The 20,453-nt window shown below is 40.0% G+C and overlaps 3 protein-coding genes across 3 annotated transcripts; 2 read left to right on the top strand and 1 right to left on the bottom strand.

Moving 5' to 3' along the window:
* Positions 1-15: 15 nt before the first annotated feature.
* brms1la (BRMS1 like transcriptional repressor a) lies at positions 16-3,130 on the top strand. Its single transcript, XM_053845699.1, has 9 exons — positions 16-247; positions 479-637; positions 700-790; positions 862-989; positions 1,063-1,142; positions 1,220-1,316; positions 1,395-1,484; positions 1,702-1,766; positions 1,827-3,130. Exons 1-9 carry the CDS (start codon positions 229-231, stop codon positions 1,923-1,925), a joined length of 828 nt encoding a protein of 275 aa, XP_053701674.1. The 5' UTR covers positions 16-228; the 3' UTR covers positions 1,926-3,130.
* ctage5 (CTAGE family, member 5) lies at positions 2,225-17,534 on the bottom strand. The gene is made up of 28 exons (XM_053845697.1): positions 17,192-17,534; positions 16,395-16,528; positions 15,841-15,927; positions 12,096-15,765; positions 11,827-12,009; positions 11,503-11,591; positions 9,517-9,648; positions 9,403-9,424; positions 9,242-9,330; positions 8,993-9,064; positions 8,819-8,929; positions 8,689-8,760; positions 8,490-8,594; positions 8,279-8,401; positions 7,606-7,758; positions 7,175-7,265; positions 7,033-7,100; positions 6,733-6,803; positions 6,558-6,659; positions 6,391-6,487; positions 6,157-6,224; positions 5,521-5,606; positions 5,331-5,444; positions 5,005-5,148; positions 4,763-4,921; positions 4,226-4,287; positions 3,974-4,151; positions 2,225-3,907 (listed from the first exon to the last, which is right to left on the bottom strand). Exons 1-28 carry the CDS (start codon positions 17,310-17,312, stop codon positions 3,684-3,686), a joined length of 6,627 nt encoding a protein of 2,208 aa, XP_053701672.1. The 5' UTR covers positions 17,313-17,534; the 3' UTR covers positions 2,225-3,683.
* Positions 17,535-17,794: 260 nt separating this feature from the next.
* Positions 17,795-20,441, top strand: gemin2 (gem (nuclear organelle) associated protein 2). Its single transcript, XM_053845700.1, has 10 exons — positions 17,795-18,172; positions 18,404-18,485; positions 18,612-18,701; positions 18,828-18,887; positions 18,955-19,071; positions 19,138-19,182; positions 19,249-19,317; positions 19,672-19,782; positions 19,848-19,906; positions 20,023-20,441. Exons 1-10 carry the CDS (start codon positions 18,051-18,053, stop codon positions 20,057-20,059), a joined length of 792 nt encoding a protein of 263 aa, XP_053701675.1. The 5' UTR covers positions 17,795-18,050; the 3' UTR covers positions 20,060-20,441.
* Positions 20,442-20,453: the final 12 nt, after the last annotated feature.

The raw sequence follows: 20,453 nt of genomic DNA, 5'->3' as shown, positions 1-20,453 counted from the left end.
TATATAGTTACCCAGCTAGCATGCTAAGATGCTAATACAGTGATCCCATACCGAGTTCTTCTGAAGCCAAATGCTTATCCAGAAAACGTAGGGACAAACATGAATGCAAAAAAAGCTCATATTTATTTGTGTCTAAGACTGGAAAAGTTCAACCTGAAGCAACCCTCAACAGCTGCCAATGGGATCCGCGCCTGTTGACAACGTGTTTGTGGGACTAAAGCTTTTGATATGCATACATTTATTACGGGTAACACATATTTGTTTTACTGATATTATTTTTCACAGTACATTTGTGTAAGTTAAGGCATATTTGTGAATAGATTTATGGCTACATCGCCGTTTGCGTATTAAAACGTCATTGTAAACGTAAATATGCTTTTCAGTTTTAATTATTTGACAGCTATTTCATCCCACCAATATCTCGAATTATAATGGGTGATGATGTCAACATAAGCTGCTTCTTCTTCCACCCTTCAAGGTGATCACGCTGGAATAGCCATGCCGGTGCACCGTGATCGTGAGAAGAAAGAGACGACTGCAGAAGAAATGGAGGTGGAAGAGCAGGAACAAGACGGGTCAAGCACAGAGGAGGAGGATTCAGACACCTCATCTGTTTCAGAGGATGGCGACAGTTCTGGTAAACAGAAACTAAAAAGAATGTATTAAAAATTATGATGTAATACTTTGGTTTTGTTCCAGAAATGGACGAAGAGGACTGTGAGAGGAGGAGGATGGAGTGTCTCGATGAAATGTCTAACCTGGAAAAACAGTTCACTGATCTCAAAGACCAGTAAGATGGACAAAAAGCTAGTTCTCCAGAACAAGAGTGTAAGTCACCTGTTTATTCCTGGGTGTTTTTAGGCTATACCGGGAGCGCCTCAGTCAGGTGAACTGCAAGCTCTCAGAGGTGGAGGCAGGTAGAGCGGCAGAGTACCTGGAGCCACTTGCTGTTCTTCTGGAGAACATGCAGGTCCGCACCAAGGTGGCAGGTAACTGAAAGCATACCGTCTTGCTACGACCCATCAGAAATTGGCTAATCTCACTTAATGTATTTTCCATCAGGTATTTACAGGGAGTTGTGTTTAGAGTCTGTGAAGAACAAGTACGAGTGTGAGATCCAAGCCGCATGTCAACACTGGGAGGTCAGGATCACACATGCTTCAATAGCTCTCCCTGTTTTTTGTCCACTCATTTCAGTTTTTATCTTGTTGTTGAGCAGAGTGAGAAATTATTACTGTTTGACACAGTACAGAGTGAGCTGGAGGAGAAGATAAGGCGACTTGAGGAAGACAGACACAGCATAGACATAACCTCAGGTGATGGGACAACATCTATCACGCTGTCTTAAGCAACACTCACGTGACGCAAAGTATATCTTTCTCTGTCTTCAACAGAGCTTTGGAACGACGAGTTAGCTGGAAGGAAGAAGAGAAGAGATGCTCTTAGCCCTGATAAGAAGAGAAGACGTCCGTCAGTGGTGTCCGATATCCTTGACCTCTTGTCAGCGGTGCTTGCATGTTGAATGTGGTGCAGAGAGCTGTGTGACAGATGATTGGAACTTCTGATATGAAATGTTCTTTTTGATTCTCTGATTTCATGTGGGAATAGCATCTAAGGAAATTGCATTGGCATCTTTGTGCCACAAAAAGATTTTGCTTAATAAAATGACAGCATAAGTTATTAATCCTTGACCTCTTTCACGTCCGTATATTGTCTACATGCTCCCTGACTTGGACATCCTGGAGGACTGGACAGCAATCCGAAAGGTTGGTTTCAAACATTGGCATTAATATCGTAGTAACTTATTTTCCGGTTATATTGTCCAGGCCGTGGCCACACTGGGACCCCACAGAGGAAAGGCGGACTCTGACAGCTCTATTTTCCCATTTCGACCTGACAGAAACCGATCGATACTCAACTGCTGAGACTCGTCATAGCACACTCATGCGTCGCTCATATTTCTGCTGGCTGGAGATCACACTTGGTTTTCTATCTCATGGACAGGTTTCATACAGGGCGGAAAAAACACAGATGACCTTATGCAATTGCATTTCGGACATTGCACTTTTACAAGCTACAATATTTTGACTGTAAACTACCAGCACAACTCCAGACAATTGTACAACCACCCAACTTCCTGTTTCCATTACTTCAACAAGTCAAATTTACTTTTAAATGTTTTATATATAGAAAACAGAGTTGCTCTCAATACAGAATTATAATCTTTTATATTAATTTCTATCAAAAATGGGCAAAAAATGAAGTCAGTTATGTCACTTTCAGAGTCACTCTTTTATATGGTTATTTCATTATTTTTTTGCAAGCATCTTAGTGCCAATAAAGTTATTTTGCCTTCATTTGGAACATGTGAATGGCTATTGTCAGAGCTGAGCAGGAATAGTATAGAGCAAGTGCCCAAAACATGCCAAACGTCCAGCATAGTGAGGAAGGTTAACTAATTGGTGCAGTGGATCTATATTACATTTAAAATTGTGTGAGAAACATGCCAATAAGTACAAAAAAGGAAGATAACAAGTTAGTTTTTACAAAAAAAAACAACCCTTTATCGGGTTTCCATATCTACCTCTTTTCTATACAATTCCATTTTATATAGAAACAAACATACCTCTACTTACATGATCTTCCTTAATGGAAGTGATTTGTTCTGTTTTTACCGTTGTACCGAACCACCACCACAGAGGATTGTTAGCGTTCATGGGCAAGCAGACACATTTTCTTTACGTTTTACTTATGTTTTCTTCATGTTCTGGTAACGCATTGCTTTGCTAGTGTGATATGTGTCAGGTGAAGTCTTGGCTGGTGATAAATTGGATGTTTTCTCAATAAAACTGTTTTAGAAATAGTGGCATTGTTTACGTCCATTGAATACTTGAAATGAAAGCAACTTGATGTAGGCCTTCTTCTGAAAATCAGGGATCAGAAGCTGGATTCTTGACTCCCTTTACCTCCAAGGGACCACAAGGGATATTTACCCGTTTTCATTAACACCACAGTTCAACATATTTGTAACCAATATAAAAAAAATATTGTACTGGTTACTGTAGTAATCCAGTCAAACCAGATATTCTACTTAAACATTGGGCTAAGACTTGAAGTAGTGATCATCTATTTACTCTTTATTTTTATTTTTTATACACTTTTTACAAAATTCATTTTGGCTCTAAAAGTTGGGAGCCTCACTTCCAGTCAATAAACACCTCTGCTGTATTTTCAGCAACACAAATAATTGGGAAAACTATTGATGTCGAAAGAAAATGGGTCACATGGTTGAAATAAGGCCATTGGGTGGAATACAATTCAAGTAATGACACATTACTAAAATAAATAAATCATGGAGAAGTGTGTCTACAGCTAGATTATGCTGTTTGATTACTTCTCTCATACGAGTCTTCACCACGGTCAAGCCATTTTCCTGTATATACAAGACTTGACCTATGGTGAAATCCTCTTGCCTCATATCTCATTCAAGTGTCGACATTTTGCACAAACATGTGGAAACTGATAGTCTGCTTTGCTGCTGGTGAATTTATCCACCACATGGCACATAATGGGATGCAGTCAGAATGACAAACTGCCCCTTGATTTCTCTTGAATCTATACCAGTACACCCATCCATCCATCTATTTCCTCATATGGAAAAAAAAAGGAGAAAAACTGTAGCGTTAAATGACATCCTGAGGAGATGGCATGTGCTCGTCTGGCGACTGGCTGTGTGGTTGTGGAGGAAGAGATGCCTGGGGAGGAGGAGGACCCACAGAGGGAGGTGGGAGACCTTCTGGTGGTAGATGGCGTACAGGGGGGCCATAGGGTGGCATGTGAGGTGGAGGAGGTCCGTCTGGAGGGAATCGAGGAGGCATCATCATCCCTGGATGAGGAGGAGTCCACACTGAAGGAGAAGGGAAAAAGTCAAATTTACAGATGTTTCAGACACTGTGTGGCTAATGCTCCTCACTAGGCATCATTGGAGCTCCTCCTGGCCCCCTGGGTGGGTAGAAATCAGGAGGTGGAGGTCCATAAGGACCCCTGCGAGGAAAGGGTCCATCCATTGGTCCCATAGGAGGCCTGGGAGGAGGAAATCCACCAGGTCTCATATCTGCATCAGGCGGCGTCCTTCGATCAGGAAGACCAATCTAAAAAGTCAGACTGAGGAATTATAAAATAGTTGCTCACAATTACCGGTAGCACACCAGAAGGACTGACAAACCTCTCTGTGATTCAGGTCTCCAGGTCCAAAGCTGTTTTCTCTGAATGAGCCATCTGGACGGACTAATAGATTTAAGTGAGTGTCAATCACAGAAATACTCAACACAAGAAAAAAAAACTTGAAATAATTTTACCAGCCTCAACTGAAGAATAATGCTAGTACTTGTGCATTATATACTGACAGGCTACAAAAATCGCCATAATGAAAATACTGCTTGGTACAAGCTACACATGAAAAAATGTGTGGTTCTGTTGTGGCCAACAGGTTTGTTTCAGAGTCAATGACGATGCCGCTTATAGATCAGCATCATCAAATCCACACAGTGATATATGCTGTAAGTGTCTTTAAAAGCAAAGTCTTTTTTAATCCATCAATTTTCCTGTAATATTGGATCTTTTAAATGTCAGTCATCTTCCAAACTCATTTATGCCGTCCTGGTTTTGCCCTTCAAGTTAGTTATTTTCTGCTTCCATAGTCAACATTTAAATGTAGTGCAGGAATAGGAGAACCGAAAGGTGTTTCCACTTATGTTCTCACCTGCCATGTCAGCAGGATGGGGGGGTCCTGGGGGACCCCGTAGATGTGGTGGAGGAAGGCCAAGTGGGTGGGGGCCTGGAGGAGGAAGAGGTCCCATTACCCCAGGAGGAGGTAGGGGTCTTCTGTACACAGGACCTCCTGGCTCAGGCAGCAAGTAGCCTGATGAAGAGGGAATGACATAATACATTTAAAAAATAAAGAACCTTTGGCTCTGTCAGAGGGAGGAGCCGTTCTTTACACACCCGGAGGTCCCATTGGCCCAAGAGGTCCTGGTGGAGGCCCCCTTCGATCTCTCTCCCATGTAGGTGAGATTGAGCTGCTGTCTGAGTGTGGACCACTGCCTTCTCTTTCTCCTTGGACCTGGGGCTCCGGTGGAACACCAGGCACTAGAAGGACGATTTTGTCACTGTTTAATTCGTGCAATTCTTCAACACGTACTACATTACTGTCACAAGTTCATCATCATGAAAAACAGAGTGAAGTGAAAGAACAAGTCCAATATATTCTTTAATTTGAGTTAAATGTCCTCAATTAAAAAATGTGAATATATTAAATTGCTTTTACTGACTTCTTGGAGAAAGTCGTGGGGGTGGAGCCTCCATTAACGTGGGAGGAGAAAGAAACGTTCTGGTCTCAGATGCAGGCCGACCAAGAGGAGAAGGACCAAAGGGCGACCGCTCTCCTAGGTAATGGGGGTTGTCTCATTAGCCATTTTTTCATCACGCTTGAAATGAAATACATTGGAATTTCGTGCCCACCTCTATAAGGCAATGGTCTAGCCAGAGTGTCCAAGGCATAGGGGTCTTTATCGAGGGCATCCAATTTGAACTGCGTGTCTGTTAGCCTACAACCAAAAACAGCTTGGTAAACACAGCAAAAGCAAACATTTACCTTCTCGATATTGCCATGGTTCTAAGACTTTGCACTTCATCATCAACCAGTGTTTGTGAGTGAATGAAATAACAAGACCACGTTCTGCCACGTCACTATTAAGCGAAGAGGGAAATGTCATTCTGGTGACTTATCCCTCATGTCATCTCATGTTTGCTTTCTTAGTATCACCCTCTAGACAGGATGTGGTTCTCAACAGCATAAATAATTGAACGATCACTCTGGGTAGTTCTGGGTAGTCTCTGGTAACTGCTGCAATCCTTAGTCAGACAAGGTGGTGTAGGGCCCTGCACCTCAAATTTGCCCTGGGATTGAATACAAAAGGCGACAGATGTGTGTGAGGAGAAACAAAAGATATAAAAAGCATTGCCTTCATTTACTGCAAATATCTTGCTGCTTAGGGATGAAGAAAAGTGGACAGCTGTCAACCTCCAAATTTAACAACTAAGAGACCAAGTGCAAGTTCTTAAACAAGAGAAAGGGCCAGATATGCTGCTTCTTACTTTTGTCTGATGAGGGCATTCTCTCTCCTGATGTCTGTCAGCTCTCGTTCTGCTGCCCGAGATGCCAGCTGGAATAAATACATTACGAAAAATGACTCTTTTCAATAAATCAACTTTAATTAAATCCCAAACTTTAAATGAGCCAGATCATTTTTGTTGTTCACTAATTCTTTTAATGCAAGTCATTAGCATTGATGTCAGCTGGTACGATGAATATGGTTGAGTTTATCTTACCCAGTTGTTATGAGCTTTTTTCTCATGCGCGGATATTTGCGTCTGATATGACTGTTTGGTTTTCTCCAGTTCCTCTTCCATCTCTTCTGCACGGTGCCTTTATAAGAAGACAGGAAGCATAGGGATTTAAAAAAACATATGCATTTAGCTTATGTGTGCAAAGGCACCTGTAATTTTTGACTTCCTCGATGGCCAGGGCAATGTTTTTGTCCGCTTTGTTCAGCTTCTCCTCTTTCTGCAGACGCTCCTTCTCCTCCACTGTCAGTAGCCTGAGAGCAGAGTTGCTACATGATCAGCATTGCGTCTACACGTGAAACAGCCACTTCCATTCAGAGAAAATACCTGTGGAGCTTGAGCTCATTCTCCTGGTACATTTCTGTCATAATCTGGAGTTTCTGTTGTAACTTCTGCACCTGGGGGGAAATTAAACCAAGCAACACATATTTATCATACATTACTAGTACAGACAGCGCAAACTTTTAATCACCTTCATTAGTTAATTGTTTAATCCACAATGTATTGAGATTTAAATCATGCACCTTGACATTTGGTAGCATCATTACAAAGTGCATTTTTAATTGAATTAAATTTTCAATTGAATAGTTTATGTTTCGTAAATGCTTAGTATTTTTGACTCCCCACCTGTTCGGAGTAGTGCTCAGAGTCTGTCTGCATAGAAAGCTTCTCCTTCTCCATCTCTTCAATGCTCACTAGAACACACACACAAACAAATTCACAATCAATTCCCATCTGCTTCATTGTTTTATACCTACTTCTTGCTCACCTTCTAGGTCCTCTTTTGCTTTGACCTCATCGTTCAGTTTGGCAAACACCCTATCCTTGTCTTCGTCCACTGACTTGAGGTCAGCATTTAGCTTTACAAGAAATACATAGAGGATTACAAGCAGTTGACAAATGCCATAAATGAGCTGCTCATTTAGTATGTAATCAGTTCACTTGATCTATTTTTGTTTTTAACTTAAAAGATCACCAGGTGAACATGTTGGAGTATTTTAGAGGGACAGTTGCCTGGCAACTAAGTAAGGAAGGCCAGATGGTATGAACATGTCAAAAACAGACAGTGGACATGCTGGAGGAACAATGTCATAAATTGAGCAGCCAGGTAAAATAACAGTTAGTTCATGGGTGTGGTAAATGAGGACATGATCGAGATAGGTTTAGGTGTAAGTGGCTGACTTGGTATAATGTATTTACCTTTGCAGCATAAATTAGTTTCTGGACTTTCTGGATCTGAATTTCGCCTTGTTCCTCTCCCCTATCAGCTGTCCCATTAGACGTCTCCTTCTCTTCGTCACATTCCAGGTCTGAATCCCAAACTTTCATTCTTAAAAGACGATCAGTCAAAGCCTAAAAATCAGACAAAATTGCAAATAACATTGTAATGCTTATACATTTTGGAAGTTACTTTACTGTTATGTTAAGTGGGGCAAAAAAAGAACGAAACAAAAACTCATAGGGAAAAGGGATCCAAATATAAGCAAGGAAGTGTTAAGAAACAAATATTGCCCATCAAATAAAAATATTATTACACTGAAAATTATCCTTAAAACAATCAATCTGTTTCGCAGCACAGGTATACTTTTGGTCTGTATTTGGTAAAACAAACCAACATGATAAACACGTTCTATTGCCAAAGATAAATTTTACTAATTACCCGAAACACAATGGCAATGATTCTATTCTTCATTTTTGTAAATCAATTCAGATTAATAATCAGAAGTTACAATCAAGAATTAAACTCAAGAATTCTTGTGGCTATTATATTTTCTCTCATTCATTAACATAAAAACTGATCACAAATGCTGTACTACTATGAGCACATTTTGTTAACATGACCAGGATCTTTCACCATTGTTTTCAGGACTACCGTTATACGCTCATCCTTGTTGGCCACATCCTGCACCATTCCGGAGTAGATGACTTCACATCTTCTCATCTGTTCTTCTAATTCGCTCACACGCTCGGCCCAACCTTCCACCTGCTGCCTCAACTGCCAAACAAGCAGTAAGACTTTTAAAATAGGCCATTGATGAAGTTATCAGGCAAGGAAAGAAAATCAATAAGAAACGTTTCCCCACCTGAGCATTGCTTTCCTGTAGCAGTGTGTTTTCTTCTGCAGCACTTTCGAGGGTTCTTTGTTTTCTGTCACTATTCATATCATAAACCTTGAGGGTCGTTTGTGCCTAGAGAGAAGGAAGCAACAGATGAAAATGTGGCTCTTCCTAAAATAAGCAGCCTTAAATGGCAGGATGAGGAGGTGGGAGTTGATCATCATACCTGTTCTTCAAGTGACTGGATCTCTTTATTTTCTTCTTCAAATGTTTTCAAGCTCATCTCAAGCACTGCAATCTGAAAGAATAACCATTTCAACAATTCCATGTTTGTTTAAAAGAGCAAGATCAATTACCCTTCTTTCTTGTTCCAGTCTGTGTTCTCTCTGTTGATCTAGTTGTTCCTTAAGCTGTGCAAGATTTCCATCCATCTCAGTTTTAGCCTTTTCCAGTTGCTTGGCTTTAACCTGGCAACAGAGAGATAAGTAACACGTAGCAGAGTATGACGATGGAGTCTTGATATACCATACCTGCAAATGTTTGGACTTTTGAGTTTGGGCTAACATTCCATTACCTCTGAGCAAGTCCTCCAGCTCATTGTACTGAAACAAAGAACAGCACAGAATGAGTAGTTATTTACGGTGCATTAATCTTTCCATTCAAGTGATGGATAAATAACCTTCACTTAAACTGAAGATTCAATTTTGTTGTGAAATATTCAGCATTCATCATTCTGATGGATTTAACCTTCACTAAATCCCATCACCCGTAATACAAACCTCTTCCTGATATTTACTGAATGTCTCAAGCACTTTACACTTCTCATCCAGCATCTGAGCAACTTGACTGGCCATCCACTGCTCTTTGCCTGATGCAAAAAAAGTATGACTTATTTAAACAGCAAAACCAAACACTTGGTATAGAATAAATATGTACTTACTTCTATTCATTCTGCTTTTTACCTTGAGAAACAGACAACAAAAACAAGAATTATTAAGATAAAAATGTTTCATTTTGACATTGCAAAGAGTTCTACAGTGTACTTGTCACTTACTGAACTATAACATCGGCAAGTAAAGAGAAGCATTGTTAAAAAACCCAACAGACTGGTGGCGATTACTGGCTCCCATGGTACTCCATATAGATCAGGCCCAGGGCGGATGTCATCAGGCAAAGCCAACACAACCTGGAAGAAAGTTCATAACATGCAATGTGACAACAAGTCATGCATAACTGTTCTATTGTCAAGGGCTTTCTTATCAAGAATACCCATTTTTAAAGCTTAATAAGAAAATGTTGGGCTTTGCTGATTATTACCACAAACATAGTCAGATCTATACTTTAATTTGGGGTCTGTCTGTATTTTATAAAGGTACACTGTACTATGTAATTTGAACCTCTAACCAAACAATAATAAAGCAAATATTCAACGAAAAAGAAATAACTGTCTAAGCAAGAACAACATTTATATATTCAAAGCAATTAATCCAGGCAAATGTACCGTAAGAAATGGCAGTAATAAAGCAACGCCTTCCGGATCATGCCTGCACATTAGACGGCAAAACATGTACCTACTCCCTGTGTACAGACAGTTCTGTTTACTTATGGGTGTGTGGGAGACACCTGTGGTACACGTGTAAAAATTCAAACTAAGAATCCGGATAAATTGGAGGAAGTAAAGGTTGGAATGCAATGAATGGCAATTCAATGCGTGAGATTATATTATTAAAGCGGTGCACTGTGATGGCAGTATTCATTTTAATCACGTTTTTGAGTGTTATGGTGATGCAGAACAAACTAAACAATGCTAGATTCATCCATGAATGAGATGACAACACATTGATGCACTTAATCTAAACATTTCCCCAGTGAACGAAGAAACGTGTCTGTCATACCTTCAAACTATTAAGCACATATAAATCTAGAGTCTAAAATCGCCACAACTCCATGTGATGATTGGGTCCTACAAATAACCATTTGTATGTCGTCGATGTAGATTCACGGTCAAGTGTACGACAAATAAACAACTATTAATAAATACAAGTAAATAATAAAGTTAGCCCCAAATGTGTTAGGGATCTTGGTAAAATGATAATGAAGTACCATGTTAATGAGGGAGGGTGGTAATGATCACCCCACCTCCATCATGACCATGTTATTAGCCACTTAGCTAGTGTCGATTGAGCTACTTTAAATGATTACAAACATTTTGACAGCTGGTCAGCTGAAGTGAAACGATTGAGTTTCATTCAAATTAAACACAATGAACGAAAAAGGGGGTAAAACAAAGACGTTATCGAGTCATGAAGCTAGCTAGCATATGCTAACAAAACCTGCCACATAACCTACATCCTTCACTTTCTCCACGGCGACGCTGTAGTAAGCCTCGGCTGTCGTCTGGAAGTCCACCGCCCTGCTGGCTAACTTGTCACTCGCCGAATGGTCCGCCATTTCGTAAATATGAAATATGTGCAACAAAAATAGTTCTTATGTAAAGTGACATGGAGTACACGGTCTAGATGAGTCGTTAGCGGTAGTAGTCGCCGAGAATTTAGATCCACTTCACAACACCGACGCCAGGGGATAAACCATTACAGGAAAAGTGGGGGGGGGACGCTTAATGTTGTCATCACTGTGTAAGTTTATTTCTGATTTATCATTGTAGATTTCACAAGGATAAGAAATCTCTAGTCGAGGTAAATGCATAGTAAATGTATAGACCCTCGTAAAATATCATGTCAACTGCAGACTATAACAATGTGAGGTTTCATATGATCCCCTGAATTTTAAATGGAGGGTTCCAACGTCACCAATTGTGAAATGCCACACGAGCATTTTTTTTTATTTCAATCGAAACAGGTGACGAATATGAAAGATTTGACATCAAGAACTCGGGTCTTCGGGTCAGAGTTTGTTAATTGTCTGGGAACATTTATGCGGGTCTTACCTTATATACTTTATTTAAGCTTCGAATACAAAATGCGTGTCACCTAGTAATAATACAATAGAGTTATTTATGTGAGTATTTTTGTTTCTTTACCTTTAAAAAGAATTGTTCCACCACATCAACATGTGCAGATGTGTCGCCAGAAATATGTACTATCATGTCCAAAATCTTCTTCGTAAACTCTGCGAAGCAATAGATAAAGACAACTTTAGAAATATTTTTTCAAGCATCGCATTATAATCAAACAGTGGTTTAGCCTCACAGCAAGAATGTTGTTGATTGTGCCCCCATTTCACAAAGAATGAACAAATTAAACAAATGTGTATTGCAGCATAATGTGACAAAAAAACATCAAAAATTAAGCAGCACCTCATGCTGATAAAGAAATCATTCACTGCCTCAGACTGATTTTCATACCTTCCATGGCTTGAGAGAAAGAGTCACTTCCTGTACTTTTCATGTTCTCTTTCTGTTTTTCTGCTTCCTCATTTTGTCCTATGTGTTCTTCTGCACGCTCATCATTCTCCATTTTTGACTTGTCCTTGTTGCTTGGAGTCTTAGTTTTGCTGTTTGACTGGCAGTTATCACCAACACAACTGACTGTATTTGAGAAAATAAATGCATCCATTGAAAGACAAAATCAGTGGACATATTTCTCCTGATATGAGTTATTGTAAAAAATATACCTTGGTGGTCTTCCCTTTTGATGTCTGGAGTTCTGGTGCTGAACATATCTCTCACCCTATCCAACAGTATTTGGAGTTTCTGAAGGGCAATCACGTGTGTGGCTGTTTCTCTGTTGTCAACCTTGTTAGGAGCCACCAAACTTTCTTCATGGTATTGAAGGAGGGTTTCTATGTCTGACATAATGGTTTTATCATTCTCATCAATCACATTCTCTGACTGGCCCATGATGAAGTCCAAGAACTGGAGTTTGGTTTGTCCAAAAAGTTCTATCAGAACCTTCATCTCATCCACGCTCATGTGTGCCAAGAGACTCCTGTATTGTGTGAAGATTGCTTTGTTGGCTCTTTCTATCTCTGGAGGTGGATTACTTGGGTTGGAAGGTGTTGGTGAAAGGTGAGTATAACTAGTTGTTGAGTCTTGTTCGGACTCCAACTCTGTCTTTGGCCCTGAATCTGTTTCCAAAGTCAAATCAGGTTCTGGTGGTTTGCTAATTTCTGTATCTGATGATCCACCAAAATAAGAGATAGCATGTTTGAACAGACCCAGAGCACCCAATGTTCCACTGTCATCTTCGTCTGACAGATGCGAAACTTGACCCAAGTTGCTGTCAGCTACATTGGTCACTGTCTCACCTAGTACATTCACATCGTCTCCTATTTCATTCTCATTGGACTCATCATACACAGATTGCTCAATGTCATTTGGTGAGACTCTTTTGGGGTCATTTCTTGCTTCATCTTGTGGGGTGTCCTTTTCCAGCTGTACCTCTTGATTATTCTCTATTTTCCCTTCGTATCTGTTTTTGTTTCCCTCTACCTGATTTTCCTCGTCCTCATCTTTCATCGCTTGTCCTGCTTCAGTGTCCTGCACTTCAGTGTCACTCTTATTTGTGTCTTTTTGTTCCGGTGTTTCTTTGAATTCTTCTACCAGCTTTTCCACGATAAACTGCTTTTCCCTCACTACTTCCTCTTCTTCCCATTCCACGTGTGTCTCCTGCTCTGCAGTGTCCACTTGTGTCACCAGCTCCTTCACTATAGTATGCCCCTGGCCACTGACTTCTTTGACATCTGTTTCGCCTGGTTCAATCTCGTCTCTAAAATACCGTGCCTCCTGCTCCTCATCATTCTCAACTGTAATGTTCACACCAACCGTAATGTTCTGCTCTTCCTGTTGCATTTCCTTCTCTTCTACCTCCTTCTTGCTTTCTTCAGTAATTTGCAATTCTTCAATCTTCATTTTTGAGTCCTTCACATTCTTCTCATGCACTTTAATTTTACTTTCTTCCTCTTTCATCAACATTTCAGTCTCTCCGTTTTCCACTGTGTCCAGGATATTATCTTCCTTTACCAGCCAATAATCTGCATTCTCCACCTCATCTGGCTCTCGTTCATCCGGTTCCGTCTGTTGATTGACCAGCTGTTCCTCTTCTTCCAGTTCTTGATTCTCCAATGCTGTATCTAATTTCCCCTCAAGCCCTTCCTCCTGTGTCTCCTCTGGTACACTTGGCAGTTCCTGTTTTTTCTCCTCTTTCATCTCCGGTTCATCTCCCCCTGTGCCAACTGGCTCTGCTTTCTCTCTTTGCTCTATCTGGTCATCCTCTGCTTCTTCCTGGGGCCCCTTGCCATTTTTAATCTCCTCTTGCTTCTCCTCTTCTGTAATACATCCTTCTAGATCTATATCGCTCTCTTGTTTCTCTTCATTTAGCATCTCAATCTGCTCTTCTCTTTCATCTATTTGCTCTTGTTGACCTTTGCAGTCCTGGTTCACAAGTTTCTTATCTTCTTCCCTATTGTCCTGAATCCGAGTGTCTGTGCTGATCTCCTTCTCCTCTTCTCGACTGAAGCCACCAACATCTTGCCCTTGAATCACCACCAAACTATTTTCATGCTTCATCTCGATGTTCTCGTTTTCCTTGTCTGTCTTGATCATTTCAGTTTGGGCTTGACCCAGCTCAACATCATCTTTAACTTCCTTTTGTGATGCCTTCATTGCTCCCTCTTGGTCTTCCTTCTTTAAATCTTCATCATGTTCTATTCTATTATAGTTTATTTCAGTTAGATTACTTCCTACTTGCGTCTGCATAATCTCTAGTTTGGTATCATTTACTATCCCACTGTCCACCTTATCTCCTTCCTCCTGAATCTCCAGCTCCTCATGATCATCTTTTAGTCCTTCTTGACTATGTCTTTCTTCTAAGACATTCATTTTATCCTGCTCATCTCCATTCAACTCTGGCTTCTCTTCTCTCTCTTCTTCAGACTCTTCTTTAGACAATATCTCGCTCTCATCATGTCCTAATTCCACATTTCTTTCTTCTTCTTTAAGTTTAAACCCTTTATCTTGCACTGCTTTTTCCTGCTCGTCTGTGACCCCCGTTTCTTCAACCTGAAAAGGTTTCTCTTTGTGTTTCTCCTCTGTTTTTATCAGAGTTGTACCCGATCCAAAACTGTTATCTGTCTCTTGAACATTCTCCTCCTTGTTGTCTGTTTCCTGTGGTGTCATCTGCAGCTTCTGAGAAGCTTCATTGTGGCTTTGGGCTAGTGTTACAACATCATCACTTAAGACGTTTGTAGCTTTGTTTTCTGTGACTGAAGAATCACTGGGAGAGATGGCTCCATTACTGTGGTCAATATTTCTGGGATTCATCTGTTTGGTTTCCTCACTGCCTTCTGAATCAGCAATAGCTTCTAATTTCACTTCATCATCTGTTGAACCAGCTAAGCTAACACCGTGATTTAACTTTTCCGAATTATATATTTTTTCAGTAGCCACATTATGTGGTTTATCACCGGCTGCTGTTACAAATTGTGCTATATTATCCTCTCGATTTGTCATGTCTTGATTATTTCCAAGTTGGCTGACAGCTTCAGTCAAAGATTCACCAGAACCAGACGTATCTGCAGCCCCTGGTTTTGCTTCCTCCTGAGCAGATTCAGTTTCTGCAGTTTCATCTTTGCGAAAGGGTAACATATCTTCGATTCCTAAACCAAACCAGGAGCTTGGTCTTTGCTCTGATGTGCTATCCTTTGTTTCTTTGTTTTCGTTGACAAAATCTGTCAGACCTGGATTGCTGTCACCTAATCCAAGTTTGCTTGAGAGCCCGTTACCTAGCCAGGCAAATGTTCCCATCTCGTTCTTCTCTTCCTGCAAGTGATTGTCATCAAGCTCCAGATTAATTTTTCTGCCTTTGTATGCAGTTTTACTTCTTTCTTCTTTGATGTCGTCATTGTTTTTGGTGAAATCTTCATGCTTTTGTCCATCATTTCGTCCAAAGCCAATCCAGTCAGAGACAGTAGACGTAAGCAACTCTGTGGCTCCCATTTTGTGTTCTTCACTCTCCACTGGCGAGGAGGTTGATTCATGAGCTTGTATCTCAACTATATTACCATTTGTCTCCTTGTCCTCAGGTTCCTCCTCCTTTGTAAAACCTAACCATCTTGAAGGACTCAGCCAGGAAGAAGACTTCAACCCACCTTGTTTGTCCAGCTCCTCAATAACTTCCTGCAATTGATTTTCAACGGCAACAGATTCTTCCGATTGATTTTCGGTCTTTGTCACGTCCATCTGCGTGGTTGTCTGCTGATCTGTTTCCCTGTGATCATTCTCAATATCCCAATGACTGGAGTCCACAGGATAGACCAACTCATCCATACAGATGAAATCAGACGTCTGAAGAGAAGACATAACCAGAATAAAAATGGAGATTTACAAAAAAAGAAGAAAAAGAAAGACTAGTACATTTACCTGTGTTTCAAATATTTTCTCTTCACTGGTGTAAATGTGATCTTCCTTTACTGCTTCCTTTGGAAAATATCCAAAGTTTTGATTGATCTGTAATGAGATAATGACCAATGGTAATTATCGTTGATGTATTTGTAATGTAACGATCAGTTGAATCCTCTGATATCACAGACCTTGTCGAGGGAGGAACACTCTAGCAAGGTGTCCAGAATTCACTCACTGACTCACCTGGTGAGCAGCGCTCCCAAAACAAGGGATGCATGCAGCATCCAAATACCATTTGTAATGTACAATAATAATGAGAATAATGACTGAAGACTGCCATATTGGGTGTCACAACAAAACAGGAAACTGCAGTCTGTCCACAAGAAAGGTTTCCAAGGTTAAGTCCGATATTAGTTTATTTGAAATGAGCTTATTTACACTTTCATATAAGTGGGACCTGGGAACTGGTAAATGTGTAACCTCAGCCACATCCAAAACAGCTTTTAAAAGAGAGGAATATCATGACCAGAAAGGAAGGAGCACTATAGGAACACAAATGAATAGAGACATACACTGCCTGCCCACAGGTCATCTCTTTTCCCCGTAAGTTTGTGGTAAACAGTGATTATTTCTCCTTTCTGGAAGTTAAGGAAACGGCAGTCTTTTCCTCGGTGGTCCACAATGGCCTGAACCCTGCTCATGGGACCTGGAGTAAAACACAAAACACTACTTCAAATTCAGATTTCAAATTCAGATTTATTGGCAGTAACAGTGTTGAACAAAAACATTTACTTCAAATATTAGCATAAATTGGTCAACGAGGCACATCATTTCACACCATGAACGAAAAGTAGTCATACAAATAAATGATAACAGAAGTAAACACACTGGTCGTTGTAACATCAATCGATTTACATTTGGAATAGCAGCTGCTGAGTTTTGTAGATTTTATGTGTGTTTGTGGGTGGCCAAACACTAAGTGTTATACAAATCTAAATAATTGCAACAGATCGTAATGTAGTGTTCTGGCTATTTGAAATATTAAACAACAAGCTAAATTAAATTACGTGTGCAGATACAACAGAATAAGGTTACATAGTCAAACTTTAAACTTAGAGATGCAATAATGTTAATAGGGTTTAGATTATTTTTCCTTCTCACTTGAATATTTCATTACGATTACACTCTTTGTTTTTCTGATATTGTTTACACTTCATATTGGAGTTTTGACACTGACACGTGAGGGCATAATTTGTACAGATGCATAATCAACATGACAGGATCACAATGATTCAAGGATGAAAGATGAAAACGAAAGACTTGATGACAACATTAGCACCAGAGTAAATGTTGCAACAGTAGCACTTACTTTCACATCCAGATCCACCACAAATCTTGTAGTCGGACAACAATCCTAAATTTGAGTCAGGAAAAGTGAAGAAAATAACAAAAACACTCAACGGAAATGTCAAGGCATATAAACCAGCCATTCTAGCTGCTATGGAATATATCAAGAAAAGCCAGAACAAAAATCCAAGTGAGTGGACATTGCCTCCGAGTTGCAGCTTCAGAAGACTGAGTGGTGAGTGGAGAGCTCAGATAAGATATCGAGCCAGTTGTGGATAATCATTAACAAGATCATCACCTTAGTAACTCTTTGTGTGATGACACTATTTTATACCACATTTACAAATATTAAATGTGGTATAAAATATGACAACAGACCAAACTCAAGGAAGCATATTTAAAAAAACATCTGTCAATATCAAATGAAAAAAAAACCCCAAAAAAACACTATATATATAAAAAAAAAATACGATTAAAAAAAAGAAGACACACGATAAAAAATATCCACAACCAAACGAAAAGCAATTTAAATATTTTTAAAATGATGCAGCAAATGCAATAGCAGTTCCGTGAACTTCAGTTCTATGAATACGTGCGTAGCCCAAACTGACTCAAAATGCGATACCGTTGAATGAAAGACTGCATCACAATCGCATTTAATCGTTAACACAAATCATTTCATACAAAGGGTCAAATATAAAACGAATGTATTTAAAAAAAAATTGAACAGCGAGCTGCCGCAAACCGGAGCGTAAATAAAACGTCATCATATCGCGCATATTTCCAACATGGCGTCTTTCTTTGCATGTTGTTGGCAATGCGAAGGGAAATAAATTTGGACTAAACGATACATTGTGAGTCAGAATTTGTTTGGAATTACCATGAAGTCTGATGTGGAGGAGTTGATGCCGAGGCAGCTGCCTGTTGAGTTTGACGACGATGTTTTGGACCTGGACCTAAATGTGCCGCCGAGAAACCCACAGGAGTATCTTCGTCAAGTCCAGTAAGACTACCGTGAACGGTTCCTCTGTATTCTAGCAAAATAGGATTTTATTGCTGTTTAAATTGCGATTCAAGATCTTAAAAAAAAAAAAAAAAAAAAATCAAACATCAATACTGACGAAGCTCGCGATAGAAGACGAAGCATTTCCCATGATCTAGTGCTTAAATGAAACAGCCATGTGAAAAGCATGTTTTCGTCATTTAATGAAAATTGTTCATCGTTGCTCTACAGGTTGGAGGCATCGTTGTGTCCTGAAGTGGTCGTTGCCCAAATCGACCCCAAGAAATTGAAGAAGCAATCCGTAAATATATCAGTGAGTTGATATATTTTTGGTATTACAAAAACAATCTGAAGACAATCCAATTCTTTTTAGATGACACGACAGTTACAGTATCATTCCACTGATTTGCTCTGTTCTGTTTTGATGAACTGTGTTCAGGTGGCAGGATTTCAAGCTGCTCCTGCGGGTTTCTCCCCTAGTCTCAGGTGGCAACAGATGCAAGTCAGCAACTTCTCAGATGTCAGACAGGTAAAGAGTTGTCCCCCTTGATCTATTCATTACCGTCGCAGGTACAATCAAATAATTATTTTAGGAATGGATTGAAACTTTATTTTACTAAGGCCTAGATTTGTTTCAGTGTTTTCCTTTTTGCAGAGCATAGCAAAGAACAGGCAGCAGTGGAGCAGTCACAGTCTTGATGACAACGTTGTGATTGTGAGTGACTGTATACATGCCATTCAACTTTACTTTATGATGCTTTAACTTGTATTATTCCCAATAGCCAAAACCTGTAGATGATGAAGGCTGGAAGAAGTTTTGTTTAGGAGAAAACACTTGCTATCAAGCATCAAGCAGCGACACAGATGCGAACATGGAGCCGGGTCTTGACTACATCAAGGTTGTATTAGTACATGAATCAAAAATATTTCCTACAGTGTGTCTAATTCCTTCTGTGTATGTTCAGACTGGCTTTCCACCATTACTGAGCATTATCAGCAGACTCAGCCAGGTAAATAAACCAACCATATTTTCAAGTCCACATAGACATCATTTGCTGAATTCTGTCTCTCACCAGTCTACAGTACTGATGGTTCTGGAAATTCTCACCAGCTGGTTTGAAGAACAAGATTTCACCCCACAACTGGTGAGTTTTTATTCAAATATTTTTATTATTTTCTCATAAACGAGGTTTGTGGGGAATTATTCTGTTTGTGTGTGTACATATATATGTCTATGTCTGCCACACATAGTACTGTAGGTCTGCTGTAGAAACTCACAATAACCAGATGAAAATGTATATTTTAAAAATCGCTGCATGACTTACCACATCTTCAGTCTTTGATCCATACTTGCAAGCGTGTTTTTGCATTTACAGACTGACTGTTTTCGACGTAAATAAGTGTCCATACAGCCGATTGCTTTCTTGGCTCATTACACAGCAAACAGTTGAGGCAAGTTTGTGGTGCTCTGTGTTAAGGCGACTGACTTTTCTTTCCAGGGTCGCTGGTTGTTCGCCTTGCTAGCCAGCCTGGAGAAGCCTCTGCTGCCTGAAGCGCACTCCTGCATCAGACAGTTGGCCAGGAGATGCGCACACCTACGTTGCTCCTTAGTACGTCACTGCCTTTTAGTGTTGGAACGTCTGGTCTGTTTGACTTGTGTGTTTTTGTTTTGCAGGAAAGCCAAGAGGATGAGAAGCTACCTGCACTCAACTTGCTCATCTGTTTAGTTGCCAGGTACTAATATATTTTGTACGTTGGCCTGCATGAGGCTCAGTAAGAATATGTTACAAGGTTTATTCTGCACCCTTTCCTCAGGTCATTATTTTGCTCATTTTTATTCTTTTCCACAGGTACTTTGAGCAAAATGACCTGGCAGACCTACCATAGTACAAGACCATCAAATGAAGCAACATGTCTTGGATTTATGGGTGTTGGGGATAAAGAGCATAGCAAATCCCTCAATGGAAGAGTTCTTGGAAGTGTTTTTAATCGATTAAAGTTTTTGTAATTAACTTGCTTTCAAGTCATTCTTAACATGTAAAGGGTATATATTACAGGCCAAAACGGATATGATCTGCAGTAAAAAAAAATTTGTGTTAGCACATGTAAGAACCTGAGACCATAACATATTTCCAATTGCTTCTGATCTCCTTTAGCCTCCAAATAACTCACGATGGACAGTGACTGAATCACCTCACTGTGATTTTTCAGCACTTGTATTTTGCAGACATGGTCATTGATGACTGAAAATTGTAGGGGCCACGAAATCCATCCGCACTCC

This window comes from Synchiropus splendidus, chromosome 16, assembly GCF_027744825.2.
Source record: "Synchiropus splendidus isolate RoL2022-P1 chromosome 16, RoL_Sspl_1.0, whole genome shotgun sequence".
NCBI classification, from domain to species: Eukaryota; Metazoa; Chordata; class Actinopteri; order Syngnathiformes; family Callionymidae; genus Synchiropus; species Synchiropus splendidus.
This window is presented reverse-complemented; position numbering and strand designations above follow the sequence as displayed.

Excerpts from the sequence above, each read along its gene's own strand:
- brms1la (XM_053845699.1), top strand. Across the intron at positions 638-699 it reads AGAGGATGGCGACAGTTCTG|AAATGGACGAAGAGGACTGT; the intron begins GTAAACAGAAAC and ends GTTTTGTTCCAG. Across the intron at positions 791-861 it reads TTCACTGATCTCAAAGACCA|GCTATACCGGGAGCGCCTCA; the intron begins GTAAGATGGACA and ends GGGTGTTTTTAG.
- gemin2 (XM_053845700.1), top strand. The coding sequence starts at position 18,051 with ATGAAGTCTGATGTGGAGGAGTTGATGCCGAGGCAGCTGCCTGTTGAG. Across the intron at positions 19,183-19,248 it reads TTATCAGCAGACTCAGCCAG|TCTACAGTACTGATGGTTCT; the intron begins GTAAATAAACCA and ends GTCTCTCACCAG. Across the intron at positions 19,318-19,671 it reads AAGATTTCACCCCACAACTG|GGTCGCTGGTTGTTCGCCTT; the intron begins GTGAGTTTTTAT and ends TTTTCTTTCCAG.
- ctage5 (XM_053845697.1), bottom strand. The coding sequence starts at position 17,312 with ATGGCTGGTTTATATGCCTTGACATTTCCGTTGAGTGTTTTTGTTATT. Across the intron at positions 7,101-7,174 it reads AGCAAAAGAGGACCTAGAAG|TGAGCATTGAAGAGATGGAG; the intron begins GTGAGCAAGAAG and ends TGTGTGTTCTAG. Across the intron at positions 3,908-3,973 it reads AGGAGCTCCAATGATGCCTA|TGTGGACTCCTCCTCATCCA; the intron begins GTGAGGAGCATT and ends CTTCTCCTTCAG.